The sequence below is a fragment of the Canis lupus genome, chromosome 11, assembly GCF_048164855.1.
Source record: "Canis lupus baileyi chromosome 11, mCanLup2.hap1, whole genome shotgun sequence".
NCBI lineage: Eukaryota > Metazoa > Chordata > Mammalia > Carnivora > Canidae > Canis > Canis lupus.
In genome coordinates this window covers 50,132,915-50,152,595 of record NC_132848.1, presented here as the reverse complement: position 1 = coordinate 50,152,595, position 19,681 = coordinate 50,132,915, and the positions used below count along the sequence as shown (strand labels likewise).

At 54.2% G+C, this 19,681-nt stretch overlaps 1 protein-coding gene and 1 long non-coding RNA gene across 3 annotated transcripts; one reads left to right on the top strand and one right to left on the bottom strand.

Moving 5' to 3' along the window:
* Nucleotides 1-5,223: 5,223 nt before the first annotated feature.
* LOC140600157 (uncharacterized) lies at nucleotides 5,224-14,716 on the bottom strand. The gene is made up of 2 exons (XR_012003343.1): nucleotides 14,312-14,716; nucleotides 5,224-6,747 (listed from the first exon to the last, which is right to left on the bottom strand). It is a non-coding gene; the product is annotated as an uncharacterized lncRNA (long non-coding RNA).
* Nucleotides 14,717-15,438: 722 nt separating this feature from the next.
* On the top strand, nucleotides 15,439-19,478 carry SIX2 (SIX homeobox 2). 2 transcript variants are annotated; one of them, XM_072842700.1, is made up of 2 exons: nucleotides 15,439-16,059; nucleotides 18,263-19,478. In XM_072842700.1, the coding sequence occupies exons 1-2, from the start codon at nucleotides 15,500-15,502 to the stop codon at nucleotides 18,591-18,593; spliced, it is 891 nt and encodes a 296-aa protein (XP_072698801.1). In that variant the 5' UTR covers nucleotides 15,439-15,499; the 3' UTR covers nucleotides 18,594-19,478. The 2 variants fall into 2 exon arrangements, with proteins under 2 accessions (XP_072698801.1, XP_072698800.1); XM_072842699.1 differs by having other exon boundaries at nucleotides 15,439-16,065.
* The last annotated feature ends 203 nt before the right edge of the window (nucleotides 19,479-19,681 follow it).

Genomic DNA, 19,681 nt, shown 5'->3' with positions numbered 1-19,681 from the left:
TAAAGTGATATAGTAACATACGTGCTTCTTTATGAACACTTTAAATGGTGAGATCTAGCAGCAGGTGCAGGTCTGACAGGTAGTGATGAGGGACGCCTGGGTGGCTCAGCAGTTGGGCACCTGCCTTCAGCTCAGGTCATGATCCCGGGATCCAAGATCGAGTCCCACATCAGGCTCCCTGTGGGGAGCCTGCTTCTCCCTCTGCCTGTGTCTCTACCTCTCTCTCTCTGTTTGTGTCTCTCATGAATAAATAAATAAGTCTTTTTAAAAAATCAAAGTAGTGATGGGTCTAAGTATTGCAAGATTTCTGCATCAACGCTAATGTGATACGGAAGTATATCCGTGGCTTCTGCCGGTGGGTGAGTCCTTAATATTGCCTAACACTGCTGTGGTGGAAGCCTATATTCTTGAAAAGACCACTAAAGTTCAGTTAGGAATTGGTTAAAATGAAGATGCAATTCTTTTCCCCATCCAAGTTCTCAGCTAACTTGAATGCTGCCCGCTGGATAGCATTGCCGCAAAGTGACTGACCACTTAACAATGGGATCTCGGGCCCAGTAATAGTATCCTGGGCCTCCTACTCCAGACCTAGACCCCAGCTCACCTCCAGACTCTGTAGGAAATGTGCTCTGGACTGAATCAGCTCCCACCGTGAATGAGGCGTGGAGAGCGCATCATGCCTACCACCACCACCACTCCCGGTGTCCAGCTTGTTCCTAAAGCCTTGGGGCTTTTCATAGAGGGGCTTTATTTCCATGTATATATATTTGGAAGCAGAAGGGGGTGTCCTGGGCCTGCTAACAGGAGACCCGTGCAGCGGCAGGAAATGTTCCAGAACAGTTCATCCTTAGGAAAATAACCTCCCTCAGACACCAGCCAGCCAGCTTGGGAGACACAGGAGGAGGAACAGTGGGAAATGAGTCTCCGTTCCAGAATGAGCCAATTATTTCAATGGGGCGGTTTCCCTCCTGTCCCCACCATGGCTGAAAGAAAACCCCAGTGAGGTGTTGTTGCACTGGCTTGTCCTTGCATCCTGGCTCAGGACCGGCCTGGAGAGGGGCAGAGGGCCCCGGCCTGGCAGCAGCGCTCTATCCTACAGGCACCCATCAACCTACCTGGCATCTGGGTGGGCTTCAGGACCCTCCTCCCCTCTGTTCCTGCCCAGTTGTGGCCAGTGTACCCAGCACTAACTGAGCAGTTATACTGCTCAGAGGAGCAATATAGGAGCGTGGTCATAGTTTCAGACTTTGCCAGCAGACCTCAGTTCAACTGTCTCCTCTGCCATTTTGGTAATTTAACCTCTATGCGCCCCCAAATACCCACTTCACCATCTGTAAGATGGGCCCAATAATAGTATCCACTTGAGAGGGTTGTTGGGGAAATCAGTGAAATCCTGATTCCAAAGCAACCTTGCTCAGTGTCAGCACATAGTAAACACGCAATAAAAGATAGCAATTACTTATAAATTAACAAATATCTGTTTTTTAAAATATTTTATTTGAATTCAATTTGCCACTATATAGTATAACACCCAGTGCTCATCCCATCATGAGAACAAAGATTGTTTTTGAGCTCCTGCTGGAACAAGGCATCCTCGGGATGCTGGACTATTTTCACGTTCAAGGATGGGTAAGGGCTGCAAGGGAGAAATAACCCAGTTAATTTTGAACAGCTATAGGAAAGGAAAAATATTTGGTGTTTGAGAAAATTGACCATATTAGCTAAGGGCTAAAAAATGGTATCTGCCTTTGACAAGGAAGACCCCTGGTACTATGGGATTGAGTGGATGAGCACAGACTTTTTCATCCACTTGTGCTTGTCAACCTAGCAGCCATGAAAGGAGATAGAGGCTCTGTCCTTGACCCCCAAGGGGTGCTGGAAACTCCCAGGAAACACCAGGCCTCTAGCGTTTGTGGCCTCTAGCGTTTGTGTGTGCTCTGTGCCCCAGCAGCCCTTCCAGTGGCCCACACCATCGAACTATCAGGGAGCTCAGGGCTGGGGGTGTGGCATCTGTGAGTTCCCTCAATAGAATGCTACCATTTGTGTGCGGGTGCATATGGGCATTTTCTTGGGAAGAGGACTTTTCATCGCATTTCCAACGGGATCTCTGACCCCCAAAGCTAGGAGCCACCACTCTTCAGATTAGCGTCACCATCTTGTATGGTTCTCAGACCACTGCAAATACCAGGCCTTTCTCTGCAATAAGGCTGTATCTGCCATTCCTGGCTGCCACCGAATGGGGCCAAAATGCATGTGCGTCAGTGGATTCTGAATATTCCTACATATTTTGACTTTTCCCAGAAATCTCACTGTCTCACTTTGGGAAGCTGGAGGGAGATAAGCGATAAACACAAACCTTAGGAGGCCTTCCCAGGCATAAGTAACGTAGGTGAGGACGGCTCAGCCAAGACTTTAGTCTGTCTCACCAATGTCTTCCCCACCATCCTAATTCTCTCTGTTGTTCAAACCTCACATCAAGACCACCTTTTCAAGAAGGCTTCCTTGCCCATCCTGACACGCAATACTTCTTCCCTCTCAGCTTCTGTGCCCTGTCATTTTCTGTAGTTTCACACAGCTCAGGTCTGTTGCCCAAATAAGCCTTTAGCTTCTAGAAGACAGAATGGTGTCCTCCTCTCTTCTCCCCCTGACGGAACCTGACACAGAGTCAGACATAGAGTAGAAGCACTTCAAATATTCCTTATACTGATACTTTACGAAAATAAGTATATTTGTTTCATTGACTAGAATGGGATGAGATTGAATTGAATTGAATTGTTGGAGGGCATTGGCAGTATTGATTGATGTGGGTGACATTTGACCTTCCAGAAATACCTCAGGTTAAGTATCTAGTAGAAATGACAGATTCAGGCCGGGTGGCTCAGCGGTTGAGAGTTTGCCTTTGGCTCAGGTCATGATCCTGGGGTCCTGGGATCGAGTCCCACATCAGGCTCCCTGCATGGAGCCTGCTTCTCCCTCTACCTGTGTCTCTGCCTTTGTGTGTGTGTGTGTGTGTGTCTCTCTCATGAATAAATAAATAAAATTTTTAAAAATAAAAAAAGAAATTACAGATTCCTTAAAAATAGCCCTATCCCCAGCCATATCCCATGTAGCCACAAAGTCTTTAGCATATTGAGCATACAAATTTTTCCAATGAAGAACACTTGCTATTCAGAAAGGGAAAATCTCAGTCACTGAATGTATTTATGCTTTCCAACTTCAGCTGCTACCGCTTACTAGCTAAGTCTCCTTCCCCCAAGCTCCCTAGTTATGACTAAACTCTGAGAGAGAACTGGTTTGGAGATAACCCAGAGTATACTCACCAACCCATTGAGGGTGAAATAGTCCCCATGATTTCAGGAATTATATCCTCATGTGAGGATGAATGTGTGTATTCCTCATTTCCTATGAATAACATATGTGTTTGTGTGTATCCACATGTATGTGTGTAGTGACAGGTATTTGAATTTATATATATATATATACACACACACACATACACACATCGATTTGTGTATGTGTGTGTGTGTGCGTGTGGCTCCATATACCCTTTAAACAAGACCCACAATTAAAGTCTTGCTGAGGCTACAAACTGTATCACTTAATAATCTTATAGGCTTAATTTAAGCCCTCCCCATGAGGAAATCTCATTTAATGAAACGCTCATGAATTTCATGGTCTGAATCTGTTCTGTTCTTCATTGGGTTGGTCTCTTCATGGAGCCTTCTCTCGGGTCTGCCCTCCTCCTGGCATGGCTCCAGGCTTCCCCATCTGGTGAGAGCCTTAGTTTAACACAAGGAACCTTTGCCCACTCATACCTCACCTTGCATCTATCTTAGATTATTTTTGTTTACTCTTTACTATTAATTTATTGCTTAAAACTATATATTTTTATTGTATGTCCTACGTAGAAAGTTACAGGGCATGTCCTTTGAGGAGTAATATGTTTTCTGGTCATATAACCTACTGAGAATCAAGAACTCTCTTAGGCCTGTATAGGTATTAATCAGATGCTGAAAACATGGGGGAAGAGGAGGTTTGAGTCTCATAGCCATGGATGGTGACAATAAGTTGGGTTCATAGCCCATCATAGACCCATTCAGAGAAGGACCTGAACTTCTAGACTTCTAGGGTCAATGTTAGAGGACTGTGCCCAGTATGGCTGGGAATATGTACTCAACAGTATGTGCCCTTACAGATCTTCATGGATATGCACATATGTCCTTGGTTGTGTGTGTGTGTGTGTGTGTGTGTGTGTGTGTGTGTGTGATGGGCAACACTCATGACCTCTGAGTTTTCAAACACTCCCTGAGTCTGGACATTGGCTTTGGCCAACATGGATTAAATGTGGAGCAAATTCAGCCTAGACACATGGAGTCTAAAACATGTGTGGTAAGAGGTTCTGAAAAGCACTTTCAAAAACCCAGATCATGCCAGCTTTAATGGGGGAATCCAGCATTTATTTTCACCCATCTGCTGGGATAAGGTGAAGTACACAATAGACGAGACATTTAAAGGGAAAAATTATGGCGGAAGTGGAGGAGACAGTGACTCAGATTTGTTTGTAGCTGTAGCTCTTATGTCTATTTTGCAAGGTCTTCCTAGGCAACATTAATTCTGGCTGAACAAACTTATAACAATATTGAAAGTTTACCAAATGGTTCATGGGTAGAGTTACATTTAGTCTTCACACTAACCTCATGTGCCAGCTGTTAATATGAATCCATCTGCAGAAAAAGAATGTGAAATATTGTCCTAATTGAGGCAGCACCAAGGAAGGCTTGAGCCACAGTTGCATGGACCAGGGAAAAGAATGGAGCTCCCTTAAGGGTGGGGAACTGCCCCCAGCTGGGTCCTGACCCAAGATGGACAGCATGTAGGTGATATCTGGTGTCCAATTGGGGACTGGGGCACTTAGGATGGATTCCCCACTAGCATGTATGCCCAGGAGCTCTACTCTAGGAGGGCAGGAATTGGGGAAAGTACTATCCCAGGCCACATAGAGGGCAGCTCAGAGTTCCAGAGGCCAAGATCTATCAGAGTTACCCCAGCCAGAGGCACAGTGTCCCCCCCGTCCCCACAAGGTGAGAGGGCTAGTATTAAGGGCCAAGGCGGAGAGGCTGGGGTTTGGGAGGAAATGAGATTCAAGAGAAAATCGGATTGCTAAGAGGAAAGCCAAGTGTCCTCAGTATCAGTGCTGTGTAGCAATCACTCCAAAACTCAGTGGCTTAAACAACAGCAATCATTTATTTTACTCAAGAATCTGCAACAGGGACAGGGCTTGGCAGGGACGGCTCATCTCTGCTCTTTGTGTATCAGCTGGGGCAATTTGACTAGAGCTGGAAGGTCCGCTTTCAAGATGGTGCACTGACATGCTGGCAAAGGAGCGCCGGTTGCTGCTTGGAGCTTAGCCAGATCTGGGGCAGGGCAGGGGTGGGGAGAGCTCAGTTCTTTTCCACAAGGGCCTTTCAACAGTGCTTCCTTACAGCTTGGTGACTGGTTCCAAGAGCTAGTGTCCCAAGAGAACTAGGCGAAAGCTGTATTGCCTTTCCCGACCTGCCTCAGAAGTCATACTGTGTCACCTCTGCCAGTATAACAGGCCTGCCCAGATTTAAGGGGAAGAAACATCGACTACCATCTCCTTCACACACACACACACACACACACACACACACACACACACACCTCTACAAGGAGAATATCGAAGACATATTAAAAGAAGAGTATATGGGATGGATCTTCAGAAAATCAAAACTGCCACACACCAAGGGAGACTACTAACTTCATCCCTTGTCAACAAATCCTTTTTAAGAACTTACCATGTGCTAGCTGAACCAGAGGATCCAGTCCCTGCCTTCCAGAAGCTCATAGACTGATGGTGAAGCCGGGTACAAAAATCAAGAGGTTATCGTAACCATAAAACGGTGTAATAGGGGAGATGAGAATAGGAAGGTGACATGGGGACTGGCACAGGGCCACAGACCCAACCTGGGGGAAGAAGAGCGTCAGGACAGTTTTCCAAAGAAAGTAACATCTCATCTGAGTCCTGAAAAAGAAGGGGTTTGGGAATAAGGGAGAGGTTTCCAGGGAGAGGGAATAGCACATCCAGAGATTTGAGGGAGGGAAACATATCCCTTAACTCTGCTGCGGTGACAAACAACCCCCAAACCTCAGCGGTTCACAACCATGCACATTATTTCTCACTCATATTGAATGTAGGCTGCAGGCCACCTGTGACTCTGCCTGAAGTTGGGGCTCCACTCCATCTTCTTTTTCATCCTGTAACACAAGCTGGAGCAGCACCTGTCTGGGAGATGAGGGCAAAAGAAGAAAGAGTCCCGGTGGCAATTTGCAGTGTCTCTAAAAGCTTCTGTTCATCCACTCACATTTCATTAGTCAAGCTTGTCATGTGGCCAAGCCCAGGGTCAATGAGGCAGCGACTTAGGCTTCTCCCATAAAGGAATAAGTGGGTGGTGATGGATATGCACCACAGGAGTGGAAGAGTCCATGGAAACCACTCGGGATGGCTGAAGCCTTGAGTAAGAAGTGGGCAGTGTGGCGAGGTGAGCTGAATACACACACAAAGTCTGATGACAAAGGGCCTCAGAAACCATGCTAAGGAGTCGAAATTTCATCCTGAGGTTAATAGGTGCCATTAGAGGAATTTAAACGGAGTGGCACAATCATATCTGTGCTCTAAATCAGTGGCTCTGGATGATTCTTGATAGAAGGACTGGAAAAAGCAGCACACTGGGGAGTCGAGAAAAAAGGGAAGCAAAGGAACAAATATTTTTTTAACACTTCTTATGTACTGGGCACTAGAATTCTATACTCCATAGCAGTCTAGAACAGCAGCCCACCCTTCACCTCATGTCTGCGAGTCTGGGCTCACGGTCCCTGCAGATTGGGCAGCGGGCCATAGAGTCCTTCCCACCCACCCACCATCACGGATTGCACTCTAAGATTCCCACTCTCTCCCCACTTTTTCCCTCTCTCCCGCCCATCTCTCTCTCCCTCTCCACCACTTCCCTCTCTCCCTCCCCCCTCTCCCTCTTCCTCTCCCTCTCCCTCTTTTCCTTCCCCTCCTTCCCTCCATCTCTCTTTCTCCCTCTTCCTCTCTCTCCCCTCCTCCTCCTTCTCTCTCTCCCCTGAATTCCAAACAGGAGCAGATGTATTGTAGAGTGCCTCCGGAGTGGCTGAAGCAGGGGCTCCATGGAAAACTAGAGAAGTATTAAAGAAGCAGCACCAGGGAAGACTGCTCCTGAGAGAGAAAACAAGGATGCTCAGAGAGGAGCAGAGGAGAGACCGCTCTGCCACCAGGAGGGAGGAAAAGCCTTGATTTCTAACTATTGCCCAGTTTCTGGTTCCACCCCTTGTTAAGGACAATGGTATTCCCTGCCCTTGAATCCATGTGCTACCCCAAATCCTTATAATAAACTTGTTCTTTGGCTTCTCCTGTGAGTCTGAGTGGATTTCTGTGGTTTGTACCTCAAAATACCTTGATTAAGATACTTTATTCTCTGAGTCCCACAAGATCACCCCAGGTATAATGGGACCATGAGTACGTCCAGACTTCACCGGCTTGGGACTGAGGCTGCTGTTGTACAGCTTGCCCTGGTCACAGTGGGCTTCCGCCCAGCAGAAGCTAACAAAGACCAAAGGCCACAGACCCCAGAGCCTGGATTTCAGCCCCCAGGTGAAATTGTGGTGAAAGGCTGCCCCAGTGAAGTGGATCACAGCCAAATGACCCGGATGAAAGAACTCAGGTTTTCCATAGCTGCTGGACTTGTACTTAATTTCTCTGAGCCTCAGTGTGACCACCTGTAAAATGGAGCTATAGAGTTATACCCACTCATGGGCATGCTTTGAGATTATGTGAAATACCACAGTGCCTGGCACATAATATGCATTCAGCAAATGCTTCCTATTATTATTACCCTATTATTTTGCTATCATAGAGGAACTAAGGGCAGTAAGCCCCATGTCTTATAGTATGGGTTTTGGCATCAAGGCCTGCAACTTCATAGGCTCTTTACCAGCTGTATGGCCTTGGTCAAGTTGCTTGGCCTCTGAGCCTGTCTCCTCCTCTGTAAATGCTGATAATCCCCATTTTATAGGATTACGGTACCCACCATAAATTTCTGGTACTGCTTTGTGCATAGAAGATCCTCTATTAGTGGAAGCTATTTTTAATTTTAACCCATAACAGACTCTATCTCAGGGTACAGGGGACTAATGAGGAAGGAGTTGGGGGTGGGGGCTTACTCCAGGTCACAACACACAATCCACACATGCCCATGGAGCTTTCAGCATGAGTTCTGCTTTGTGAGAGCAAACACAACAGAAGAAGCAGCCTTGGTCTCAACCCCCTAGGAACATGCTATGTCACACTTGTATGCAGCTGTCTTTTGATTTCTGAGAATTGTCTTAATGAGACCAAAATCCTGGAAACACCATAAGCTAATGCAAAACATTATGGCAGCTGAAGCTCTCCTATTCATCTCCAAACGGGGACCCAGGCTTTTCACACACATTAGTTCATTTCCTTTTCCCCAAAGCCTGGGAGCAAGGTGTTTGTTACGCCAACTTTTTATTCTCCCTAGACTGGCAAACTGACTCCATAAGATTAAGTGATTTACCGTTGGTCACACTGTCACTAAGCAGCAGAGGCAGGGTTTAGTCAGATAGCCTGACTCCAAACCCCACACTCATCCAAGGCTGCTGTGGACAGTGAGCTAGAGAGACCAAGGTAGTCTCTTGTGTGCAAGTTCGGGCATTACCAACAGCTCCAGAACCTCTAGCCACATATCTGAGCATTTCCCAGAGTGCCTAGCCCAGGTCTGGCCATAAGATAAAGGCCTGATACTATCTGTCACGGAAATTAAATCTGCCTTTTGACACTTAAGTCCGGTGCTTTCTGAAATAACATTAACTGTATGCAATTATGCAAATACACTACCCCGTCACATCCCGATAACAATAGCCTTAATTATTGAGCACCTATTGTGAACCAGATGTTGCATACACTTCATCCCTAGTCCCAAATGCAACTGTAGTCAATTCAACAAGAAATTGTTGAATGCTTATGGTGCACCAAGCACTGGGTCATTATTATCATTTTCCAAATGAGCAAAATAGGCTCCAAGACTGAGTCAGTTACTGAAGTGGTTGGTCTGAACCAAGGACCCAGGCCTGCCTGATGACAAAGTCCATACCCTCTGTTCAACCCACACTAGGGTCTCCAAATTGAGCATTTACTAACAGCGCAACTCTACCAGAACGAAGATGGTAACTGCCAGAGAGCCAACCACACCTGTCATCACAAACCCCATGCCACAGTGCTACCAGAGGACATCTATTTGAGGTTGACATTGACCTGGTACCTCGGCAGCAGCCTCCTGCACAGGTTTTCCTAAGGTATGTGCCCTCCCCAGCAGGGCTGTATCTTGTTTCTACCTGCTTTGTTATAGAGCGTTTTCACAGCACTGTGCATAAATTAATTAGCAGACATTCTTCTATAAGAAACAGCCCCTGGATGTTAGCCTTAATTCACAGAGACAACAAAATAAAGTATTGGATTTCCAAGTTAAGAACAATCTGGCTTTTTCCAGCTTCCCTTGAAAAAATGCAAAATTTGGTGGAAACCCCTTGCATGGCTGCTTTCAAAGGCTGGGTGAGAATGCCCTGTTGCCCAGCTGCTACCCAAATTGGGAGAGCCAAGAACAGTCACCAGCCAGGAGGAGGGGGTATCACTGATGAGTGGGACTGATGCATTGTAATTAATGCTAATAAAAATAGATACTGCAGGAGAGAGAAGTGCCAAGCTAGGAATCCCTACTCCCGGATAGAATTTCTCACAGGTAATGGAAAGAAGAAGAAGAAGAAGAAGAAGAAAAAAAAAAAAAAAGTCACTTCTTATAGGAAACCTGATCTACACGTTGCCTACAGAGGATTTTTTGTAAAGTAACTAAGGAAATGCAACTAAAGACAGCAGCCCCAGAAAAATTAGACTAGCTCTACTTAGAAAACTTTCCTTCCTGCAACCCATGGGAACCCGGGAACGCTACAGGCAGTTAGAAAGAATTTCTAAGCGCAGCGCGTTCAGTCTGCAGTTTCTACAGGGCCCCTCGGAGACTCCAGCGCCCGGTGCTTCTGGTCGGAGGAAGCCGCCCCAACTCTCCGAGACTTCCCCCTGCAAAGAAGAGGAGGGCTGGGAGGGAAGAACGGGAGAAGAGGAGAGGAAGCTTCCTTTGCAGTTGCTCCTGCCAGTCAAATCCCGCTGGCCACTCTGGCATCCCCTCAAACATTTCCTGGGCACCCACTGTGTGCAAGGCAGATCCAGATCCTCGGGGAGGGGGGAGGCGGTGGTGGAGATGCGAGGGTGAAAAGCCGGTGTCTGTTCCCCAAGGATCCTGCGATCCGACCCGGGCCACCCAGCGCGCCTCGGAGGGAAGGCGCCTCGGACGCGCCCCGCTCGAGCGGCCTCTCCGCCAGCCGGGCTGGTGCCGGGGCCGGGGGGTCCCGCGGAACCACCGGGGCCTCGCGGCGCCCTCTCCCCCTCCGCTGGAGGCCTGGGGGCACCGCGCGCCCACCCAACCACCCGCCGCTTGGGGGCTCCCGCGGGCACACCCGGCCGCAGGCGGGCTTAGTTAGGGACGCAAAGGCCCTCTGCGGCCCACGCGGAAGGAAAAAAAGCAAAACGAAAAACAAAAACAAGAGCCTGGTGGCGGACCTGGGCGGCCTCCCGGGCGCAGAGCCGAGAACCAGGCCGCCTGGCCGCGATGCCCCGCCGGCCGCGTCCGAGCCCCAACGCCTCCCCGCGACGGCGCCCGGAGCCCCCTGCGGCTCCGGGGGGGCTGCAGCCCCGCGCCCCGAGCCCCGATCGTGACCGCGGGCGGGGACACACGGCCGGAGCCAGGCCGAGCGTCGTCGGAGGGCGGGCGGCGCCCGGGCCCCGGGTCCCCGCGCCCCCTCGGGCCGCTCGCCGGTTTGCCGGCCTCCAAACGGGCCCGGAGCTCTAGTTCTAGATCTTTTCGTTGGAACGAGAACCCCTGTGAGCCCGCGGCCCCCAAACCGTTGTCTCCGGAGGGCCTTCTAGGCCGCCCCGTGGGTCGGGAGCTAAAGGCCCCGAGAGGGGGGCCCTGCTACCTGCTACTCCCGGCCTTGGGGGCGCGCGACAGGGCCAGGCACGTGCGACCCCGGCGCAGCCCCCCACCCCCCCGCCGGCGCCGCTCCCCCGACCCCCCGCGCCCCGCCTCGGAGGCCGCCGCCCGAGCCCAGGGCCCGCAGCTTGCCCGCGCTTGGGGGGCGGCGGGGACCCTTCGAGAAGCGGAGCTCCAGGCGAGCGGAATGCCTGCGCCTCGACAGCGCCCAAACGCTGGGCAACACAGAAAACTGTGGGGTGCAGGGATCTGCAGAGAGCCCCCTGGTCCGCGGGGCCGGGCGGCAGGAAGCCCTCGAGCCTCGGCGCACGCCCGCCCCGCGCCGCTGGCCCGCTTGCATCGAAACGCGCCGGCCAGGCGGGAGCGGGAGCGGGAGCGGGAGCGGGAGCGGGAGGCCGGGGGCAGCGAGGGGCCTGCGGGAAACACCGCTCGGAGACCGCCGCGCCCGCTGCCCCCACCGCCCGCGCCCCCGACGGCGGCGCCCCAGAACCCAGCCCGCTGCGAGCTGCGAGCTGCGCCGAGGGCCTAGGGGGTCCGCACCGGGGGGACCGCACCAGGGTCCTGGGCGGCCCAGGGCATTTCTGCAGCCTTCAAAGCCTGGAAAAAATAAAGGTTTTGTTGTTGTTGTTGTTGTTGTATTTAAGTTTCTGGTCTTCTGTTTTGGCCCACCGAATCCCCCACCTCCCGCCCCCTCCTCTGCTGAGGGCCTTGGAAACAGCCTGCAAGCAGCCCCTCCTTAGATCACCCCCTTCTTTCTGAAATGTTCTCAACCCAAGGGCAGGGAAGCACTTGAGGGGCTGGGGGGCTGCTTTCTCCCTTCCCCAAAGGTTCTGCTAGTGGGCAATGTGCTCGCCCTAGGGTGGGCAACGAGGGGGCCATCTGTGGAGGCCTTTCTCTGGGGTGCTTCCTGCCCAGCAGCCCCAGACTGTCCCTGACCAAGAGTCTGGGGCAAAAACACTCTGTCAATGTGAGCTCCCTGGAGCACGCTCATCCACCTGTGCTGCTGCCTTCCAGAAAGTCTGATCCCAGAGGACTTCCAGCACACCTTGGAGGTGAGAGGAGACAGTTCAGTGAGTCCCAAATTTCCACCTATCTGCAAAAGTTTTCTCCTTCCCAGTCATGGAGCTTCTCCTATTTGTGCTTGATGAAATGGCAAGCGCAGGCCTCCCCAGCATGTCTTAGGGAAAGAAGGGATATGGGATTGGGTAGATAAGGGTGGGTTAGAACCGTGGCTTCTCCTGCAGCTGCTCTGAGCACTGGAACCTGGGCAGGCACTCAGCTGTCCCTGCTGGCAAGAGGGTCTAGCCCAGACCTGCTAGAGCCAGTTTCCTACAAATATGGGAGGGAGGAGAGAGTTGGTGGCATATGCACACACACCCATACATTGGGTAATGGCATTCCAGGTTTTCTGGGCTTGCTCTGTGATGATTTTTCACATGGCACACACGATATTATCCAGGTCCACGGCTGTTCTCTTGGCAGGAGTGACTCTCGGGCTTGGCAGCCAGGGCCCCAAAAAGGGCAAAGCTGGAAAGAACAGCGAGTCTGAAGTTCCAGAAAATGTGCCTTAGCTGAGCAGGATAAGACACAATTCTGGGGGAAGTTCAATCTTGAAGCTCCAAGAACACAGGGAGGGGTATATTCATGGTGGGAGCTGTGGCTGAGGTTGCAAAAGTTACATGCTTTTTCAAGGTTGGGATTCTCAGACCCACCCCAGCCCAGAATCAACAGGGACACAAAAGATCACATAAGCATCATCTAATAGTGGGAGAAAGTGAGGTGGAGCAGATCATAAACTGGCCCAGTCTTATACCAGGAAGCTACTGCCCAGTCCCACTCACTGACACCAGACCATGGTGCTCCCCCAGAGCCCAGCCTGACCTTGTCAAGATGTAAGATGGCCATGGTGAGAACTGGGACCTGCCTGCGGTCATTAACCATGTGGCTGAAGATGACATCTTGGAAAGAGTAGGTTGCCCATTTTTTTTGGGGGGGGGAGTCAGCAAGGTGGACTCTACACATTAGTGCAGCCAGAGATAAACATTTCCCATATGTCTCCCAGAGTCCTGTAAGACTATGGTGTGAACCCTGGGCAGCAGCACACAGGACTTTGGATAGAGTGGCCAGGATGCCACAGGGCTCCTCCCAGCCAACAGACACAGACTCTGCAGATGCCACCTGGATTTCTACAGGGAGCTGTCCCTGGCACTGGCATGGAACCTATTTGACAGCCCTGGTCTCAATGCACATGGAGGAGGCCTCCAAAAGCAAGTTTTAGAGTGAGTCCCAGGGTTCCACTCTTTCATGCCTGCAACTCCCCCAGAGGACTTCTAGAATGCTAGAGCCGGGGGAGACTTTTGGAAACCTTGCTAGGGAAATAAACACTTAGAGAAATAAACACAAGCTTTTCTCATAGACATCAAGCAAAGCAAAAACTTGAACCCAAGGTTCTGGATGCCCATCCAGTGCTCCTAGCACAACCTCCAGAGAACATTTAAAAGAGTGGGGGAGAAAAATAAACGCGGCCTAGACACAGGTTCCACACTTCTAAGCTGAGGGCAGAGCCCAGGCTCTGTTGCTGGCTTGGGTCCTGGAGCAGGGAGCAGGGTTGACTCCAGCCTCCAACAGCTCAGAGCAAAGAAGGGAAACGGAAGTGGAAAGGACCAGTCCGAGAAGAAGCAAAGCCCCGGGCTTTTCAAAACCTTACAAACAGCAGCAACACGCCCCCTCCGCCCCTGATTCTACCCCCAGATCTTCCACCGACTCCCCATGCCCTCCTCCCAGAGAACCAGCACCACGTGTTTCCACGTTTCCTTCCCTTAGAAGGACACACACAAAAAAAAACGAGGATCCCCTTATTCCGGAGTTCAGTGAGCTGGTTCCCAGGCTGGAGGTGCCCGGAGCCCGGTCCGGGCTCAGGGGCCAAAGGGCGGGATGCGTCCTGCTCCCACTCTGTCCTCCAGGACCACCCACGGGGGAAGCACCACGAGCTTCCTAGACTCCGCTCTCGCCTCCCCGTGGGACACAGGAGTCGAGTTCCGCAGAGGCCCCACGGGAGCGCCTGGTGCTTCCCGGGCCGCGGGACCCGTGGGGTTAAGTGTGAGTCCCCGCCCGGCGAAGAGCGCCCGGCGCGGAGCTGGGGCGGTACCGACCTCGGGGCAGCCGGCCGGGTTAGGAGAGAGGAAAGGCGGGATCCTCCAAGAAGCCGATTCTCAGGCGTCCGCCTGCGGCCACTGCCAAATCTTCTCCACTTCTTTCTCCTACTCCCTCCCCCTTTCCCTCGAAGACCGCCCAGGTCCGGAGTTCCTGGGGTGGGGGCGGGGCACTGCCAGCAGGAAAAGCCAAATCTTTGAGAGGCGCCCAAGCACGTCCAAACTCTCCCATCCTGCTGGCCGTCTCCTGGGCAGAATTTATCCCCAAAACTGCGCGCCCGGCGGGGCGCCGAAGAGCCGGAGTGGGGGTAGGGCACCCACGCGAAAGCTGCTCTAAGTTTCTAACCCCTCGGGGTACCCGCCACCCCTCTCCCTCCTCTTCCTCCCAGCACCCCCTTAAACAGTTCCCCGCCTTCTCCTCTCCCCTCTTCCCTCCCCACTTCGATCCTCCCCTTTTCTTCTCCGCGCGGATCCACTCCGCCCCCCCCACCCCACCCCCCCGGCTCCTTGTCCATCCCCTCCCTTGCTCTTTGGGCGTCCGCCCCGTCAATCACCGCCGCCGCCGGCCCCTGCCCGGTCCTCTCCGCCTCCCGGGTTCTTGGAGCGCCTCCCGCTCCCATCTCGGGCCGCCCTCCGCTGTGCGCGGAGCCCGGCGATCTGTCAGCGGAGCCGGCCGGGGGGAGCCGCCCGACCCGCCGGGGCTCGGGTTACCAGTGACTGACAGCGTCTCCATGGCGAATAATTTGACTCCGACTATTGTCTGGCGCGGGCAGGCCCCGGGTCAGATAACCAGACCAATCAGGGCGCGGGCCGCCGCGCCTCATGCCCGCTTAGAATAATATTATTAAAAAAGCAGCGAGCGAGCTAGACGGGAGGGAGAGCGAGCGAGAAGCGGGCGAGGGAGCGGCGGGCGGGCGCGGAGCATGCGGAGCGGCGCCCCGGGCGGCCCCCGGGCTTGGACGAGGGCGCAGGCCAGGCGCGCAGGCGGCGGGGGCGCGGAGGAGCGCGGGCGGCGCGGCCGGCGCGGGCACAGGCTGCCGTGACTCGGGGCTCGCCGGGAGACAGCGCGGGGCCAGGGGGGCCGCCCCGCCCGCCCCTCGGCCCGGACGACCCGGCGGGGAGGCGCCCATGCCGGACGGCGCAGCGCGGTGAGGGCGCGCGCGGGCGGGCGGGGGCGCAGCCGGCACCATGTCCATGCTGCCCACCTTCGGCTTCACGCAGGAGCAAGTGGCGTGCGTGTGCGAGGTGCTGCAGCAGGGCGGCAACATCGAGCGGCTGGGCCGCTTCCTGTGGTCGCTGCCCGCCTGCGAGCACCTCCACAAGAATGAGAGCGTGCTCAAGGCCAAGGCGGTGGTGGCCTTCCACCGCGGCAACTTCCGCGAGCTCTACAAGATCCTGGAGAGCCACCAGTTCTCGCCGCACAACCACGCCAAGCTGCAGCAGCTGTGGCTCAAGGCGCACTACATCGAGGCGGAGAAGCTGCGCGGCCGGCCCCTGGGCGCCGTGGGCAAGTACCGCGTGCGCCGCAAGTTTCCGCTGCCGCGCTCCATCTGGGACGGCGAGGAGACCAGCTACTGCTTCAAGGAGAAGAGTCGCAGCGTGCTGCGCGAGTGGTACGCGCACAACCCCTACCCCTCCCCGCGCGAGAAGCGCGAGCTGGCCGAGGCCACGGGCCTCACCACCACGCAGGTCAGCAACTGGTTCAAGAACCGGCGGCAGCGCGACCGGGCAGCCGAGGCCAAAGAAAGGTACGAGTAAGTAAAACTGCGGCGCCAGCTCCCCTCCCCGGGGCTCCAGGGAGGGAGGGGTCGCAGGACGTGTGCACGGACCCCGGGGGAGGCCTACGCCGGGTGCCCCGGCCCTGCCCCGGCCCCCAGCTGCAGCCTCGGCTGACCCCGCCGGCGCTCAGGTCTTGTGGGAGACCAGGAGGTCAGAAATTTGTCTAAAGCGGGCAAAGCGGTCGGGGAAGTTGTCAACTAACTCCCCGGTCGCTTGGGAACAAAGTGGAGAAGCCTCGAACTTTGGGGCAAAAGCAAGACAGTGGCTGGATCCTGTGCAAAGGGGGCACAGCAGGCAGGGTGTGACAGTCTTAGGCACGACAGAGGGGTCTCCAGTCAGGACTAGCTGGGGTGCAGATTTCGGGCTGCTTGTGGGAATTCACGGGCACTGCCCGGCACTTCCTGTTCGCCTTAAACAGCCCTCAGCCAAAGTGTGATTGGGGTCAGGATTGAGACTGATAGTTTCCTGGTGTGATCCGGACGTGGAGGGGCCTTGGCAAGAATCTTCCTTGTCTGGATATGGAAGTTGATAGGGAGAGTCTTATATCTTGGAGAGTCTTATATCTTGCATAGAAAGGACCAAGAGGAGCAAGGCCGAGAGGAAGTGTCAGCTGTAGGAGAGCAAAAGAGAAACACATGCCCCTTTTCCTGCCTTCTGGACCAGCAGCCCTTCCCTGGCCTGCCAGGCCCCCTCAACTCTTCTCCCCTAAGGCCCCACTGTCTTTAGGGAGTGGATCGGTAGGTCTGGGATGAGCTGAGAGCAACAGAAGGGCTGGGAGTTGCTTGTCCTCAAGGAAACCAGGACTTCCTGAACTAGCCTAACAGAACCATTAGGCCCTTGTGGCTGCCAGTCTGTGGCCCCCCTGAACCCCAAATATAAAGAGGGAAATGGGAGAAAACCCGATGGTGGGAAAGAAATCCAGCCTAAGTGTAACAGCCAAACAAGACACCTGGGGTTGGTGATATGGGGCATGTGCAGCCCAGAGTAAATGATTAGGGCGAGGGGGTGGGGTGGGATTGCTGAACAGTGGAACCAGATCTCTGGAAGAGGAAGGGGAGCTTCAGGCCGACTCTGGCCTCCCAGACAATGAGGTTGGGGTATCTGCAGTTGTAAGGTCTCAGCTGCCAGCCATGTAGGAAGTTCCCTTCCAGGAAAACAGAAAGGAAAGGTCTTGGGAAGCCAGTGAAGAAACAATCTACCCAAGGTTTCAAATCTCCAAATCTGGTTGGGGCCGACAGGCAAAGGCTGAGCAGGAGGTGGGTTCTCCCTGCTGGGGTCCCCTTCTACCCAGCCTGGCATGCATCCAGACTCCTGAAGAACTTGGTTCTCAGGCCAGGCCCCAGGTGAGGGCTGCCGAATCTCTCAGTTTCTGTATGTTGGAAAACTCTAGGCCGGGATTAGCCATCCCCTCCATTCTTCTCCCAAGGGCTGCCCTCCAAGCCCCTACAGCCTCCAGACTCCCAGCTGCGGTTTGCACCGTGCCACCACGGTAAGGGAGTGCTACCACCTTAGGGCCTTGCCCTTCGGCCCAGCAAGGAGAACCCTCCCAAGACCTGCCAGTTTGGATCTTAGCTCCAGGAACCTGAACCCCAATTAGAAGTTTTCCCTTAAGTGGAAAAAAAGCAACGAGAAGTGCAGACCTGTGAGATCCCTAACTTCACATGAGGCCGGCAGCCTAGGATCTAGGGACCCTCACTGCCCTGGCCCCACTTCTCCCCGCAACCACAACCGTGGCTCCAGGAGCCAAGAATCTGAAAACTCAGGCATCTTCCCTTCCTCTCTGTCTCCCCCTTCCCCAACTCCACTGAGCCTCGCTCCCCAGCCGCTCTCCTCTGGGAAAGAAATGTTAGAAACTCAGCGCAGGGGGTAGTGGGAGGGCAAGCAGAACGTACTCAGAACTGGAAAGCTATTCAAGAGGTTAAGAACAAGAAACGGTACAGAGAAAAGGGCGAGAGAGAGAAATCTTGTACTGAGCGATTAAGAGAACTGGCAGAAAGAAGGAGAGCCCCAGGCCAGGCGGAGAAAATGGTAGAAACCGAAAACAGCCCCGCAAGCAGCGCTGGGCGGCTCTGGCGCCGAGGCGAGCGGCGGGGTCGGCTCCGGGGGACGCGGCGGCGCGGGGCGGCCTCGGTTTCCCCGGCTGACCCGGCCGCTCTGCTCCTGCACTTGCAGGGAGAACAGTGAAAACTCCAACTCCAACAGCCACAACCCGCTGGCTGCGTCGCTGAACGGCAGCGGCAAGTCGGTGCTAGGCAGCTCGGAGGACGAGAAGACGCCGTCGGGGACGCCGGACCACTCGTCGTCCAGCCCCGCGCTGCTGCTCAGCCCGCCGCCGCCGCCCGGGCTGCCGTCCCTGCACAGCCTGGGCCACCCTCCGGGCCCCAGCGCCGTGCCCGTGCCCGTGCCGGGCGCAGGCGGCGCGGACCCGCTGCAGCACCACCACGGCCTGCAGGACTCCATCCTCAACCCCATGTCGGCCAACCTCGTGGACCTGGGCTCCTAGAGCCCCGCGGCCTCGCGCGCTGGCCTTCGCGGCGTGGCGCTGGGGACCCGAGAGGCGGTGTCGGGAGGGCGCCCCACCAGGTACTGAGAGACCCGCGCGCTGCCCAGCAGAACCGCCGGCCCGGGCAGGGTGGACGGCGCCTTGGTCTGGTCTGTGTCCGGGATTGGCTTCCAACAAGTTGCTCCTGGGATCCCTCGGAGGCCTGGGACCGGGCCTTGAACTGGGGAAGGGAATAAATTATACACCGTTCTCACACTCTCTCTCTCCCGACCTTCTCACCCCTTCTTTCCTGTTCCTTCCCTCTCCTTGCCTCCCTTGCTCTTTTTTTCCAGTCCCTTCCCTTCCATCTCTCTTATCCTGCCTCCCTCCTTCTTGCTTTCCCCGGTTTCCCGACCCTTTGTATTTCTGGCTTGTCACCCCTCACCACTTTTCCTTTTCTCTATTTCTGTTTTTCCGTCTCTCCTCTGGCAGCCCCTTGCGCTCCTGGCCCTCGGGTCTGTACCCCCTCAGCCTTCCTCCTCCCCTCTGGACACCGATTTGCGTCCTCCTGCCTCACTTTCAGGGGTGGACGCGGCAGGGGGGAGAGCAGAGGAACCAGGCCTTCCCCAGAGGCCCTCCCCGGGGTTCAGCGGGGCTGCAGGTGTCAGCTGTGCGCCTAGCGACTTAAGCGAAAGAGAAAGGACCACGCACGGCGCACTTGCCTCTCTTTCTCTCTGTGAGGCCATGCTCTCTCCTCTTCCTCCCGGGACTGTGGCGACAGTGCTCCCGGCAGAGTGTGCCTCCCCAGCCGCGGACTTGCCGTCTCCCTGTCATGCCCTCATGTGAATGTTCTTCGGGAAATATTTCTGCTTTTATTTTATAATAAAATTAGAAATCATAAATATATATATGGATATATACTACAAGGCCCGGGATCCGGGAGTGCAGCAGTGTCTGATTTCCCTACAGGGACTCGACACCCCGGGTGGACCGTTGTGAGAGGCGACATCCCGTGAGCCCCAGAAACTGGGAGCTGCCTTCCCCCATCCGAGACTCATATCAGCCCTAAGGTGAAGGGATTGAAAACGCTGAAACCTCCTCCCCCAAAG